The sequence below is a fragment of the Lucilia cuprina genome, chromosome 5 (genome assembly GCF_022045245.1).
Source record: "Lucilia cuprina isolate Lc7/37 chromosome 5, ASM2204524v1, whole genome shotgun sequence".
NCBI classification, from domain to species: Eukaryota; Metazoa; Arthropoda; class Insecta; order Diptera; family Calliphoridae; genus Lucilia; species Lucilia cuprina.
In genome coordinates this window covers 8,351,769-8,353,620 of record NC_060953.1, presented here as the reverse complement: position 1 = coordinate 8,353,620, position 1,852 = coordinate 8,351,769, and the positions used below count along the sequence as shown (strand labels likewise).

The 1,852-nt window shown below is 32.0% G+C and overlaps 1 protein-coding gene across 1 annotated transcript in view; it reads left to right on the top strand.

The window, feature by feature from the left end:
- LOC111682452 overlaps positions 1-821 on the top strand; it is a 5,391-nt gene extending 4,570 nt beyond the window's left edge. Inside the window, exon 2 of the mRNA XM_023444411.2 lies at positions 309-821. Within this exon, the coding sequence (XP_023300179.2) occupies positions 309-821 (513 nt within the window). The remainder of the gene's footprint in view (positions 1-308) is intronic.
- The last annotated feature ends 1,031 nt before the right edge of the window (positions 822-1,852 follow it).

Below are 1,852 nucleotides of genomic sequence, written 5' to 3'. Positions count from 1 at the left end.
GTTCTAGTTCTGTTCTAGTTCTGTTCTAGTTCTGTTCTAGTTCTGTTCTAGTTCTGTTCTAGTTCTGTTCTAGTTCTGTTCTAGTTCTGTTCTAGTTCAGTTCTGGTTTAGTTCTAGGTCACTTCCAGTTGAGTTTTATTTCAGATTTTAAGTGACATTTAAACTCTTTTTCCTTTTATCAATTAAGTCATATTTAAGCATCAGTTTTTTGTCTCTTAAACAATTTAACGTTATGAGTTATTTTCTTTTTTTTTCCACCTCTATCAACATGACTGTCTACCAATTTATATGCCTCTGCCCACGCACAGCGCGCCTTTAAAGTGATACTAACATCATTTCCGCATGAATTCAATGACAAACTATTGGATATTAAATTTCAAATACAAAATTCTTCCAACACTGAATCAAGCGTCAATGTACAACTCAATGTATTGGAAGATATTGATGACATTTCATTAACGTATGCCCTGGGCATAGAAGGAAATCAAGCCAATAATTATACGGTGCTCTTAAATCGTAAAGTGCACTTTTGTAAATTTCTCATGCAACGCACCCTTGACAATACGTTGCGAACAATATACGAAGACATCTTAAAGCGTGGCACTTTCATTAAGATGTGTCCTTTGAAAAAAGGTTCCTATACACTACGCGAATATCGCATCGATGAGGAATTGTTGCCACAATACGTACCAGAGGCAAATTTCTATGTCGATATGAAACTGGAAAAGGCAAATGGTGATATGATACTCAAGGGACGTTTGCATGGTAAAATTGATAAGTCAAAGGGTTTTAATAATTTGAAAATGTTTAGTATGGGTTAGATGTTCAAGGAGGACGAGAAACTCTTTTATAAAGCTAAATTACAAAAAAAAAAAACTAAATAAATTATTGCTATGAGAAACTTTAATTCGTTAATTTATTGATTTAAAACACGTAAATTCTAAGGTTTTGAAAACGTGAGCCTTTGCATTAAAATCCTTTGTTTAAATTTATCAACTTTAAAACTCTTTTCTTTTTATTTAAGCCGAACATTTTAAATCAACATTAAGTAGGTTTTCGTTTTGTCTGTTTTTTTTTTTTTCTTTATATAAAAACAAGTCTAATAAAAGTGTTAATATGCAAAACAACATTTGCACGTTTGTCTGTCCTTCTTTACTTCTTTCCACCTTTTGAAATGTCTGGCAATGAATTTCTTTGCCTCTCATGTTCTGCCTATCTGCCCCTCTTGCCTTTCTTTGGTTTCCGTCACGTGTTTGCTCATTTGTAAAATCGTCTGTTTGTTCAATGGTGACAAGTTGTCTGGCAGTTTTTGTTGAAAAATTGATGATGACAATGCTGACGCTGACAATGATGTTACTATTAATGCTGACAATAATAATTACGTTTTCAGTCTATGATTCCAATTTTGTATGTGCTTTGGAAGCTTTTCTTTTTGAATTTGATAAAAATCTTATTGTTGAAATATTTATTTACTTTTATTGTTCTAAGTAAATTTCTATTGTTTTTTTTTTCTTTTTTATTTCGGAATTAGCTGGATCGTTAGGTCTAGTGTTGAGACAGAAAGACTTTTATGGAATAATAAAAAGTAGTAAACACATTGTTATGTGATAAAAGCGGAATCTGTAAGCAATGATCGTTAACTAACCCATAGTTTAGAGTATAGTCTAGTAAATAGTCTACTCTATAACCTAAACTATAGTCTAATCTATAGTCTAGTCTTTAGTCTAGTCTATAGTCTAGTCTCTAGTCTAGTCTATAGTCTAGTCTATAGTCTAGTCTATAGTCTAGTCTATAGTCTAGTCTATGGTCTAGTCTATGGTCTAGTCTATAGTCTAGTCTATAGTCTAGTCTA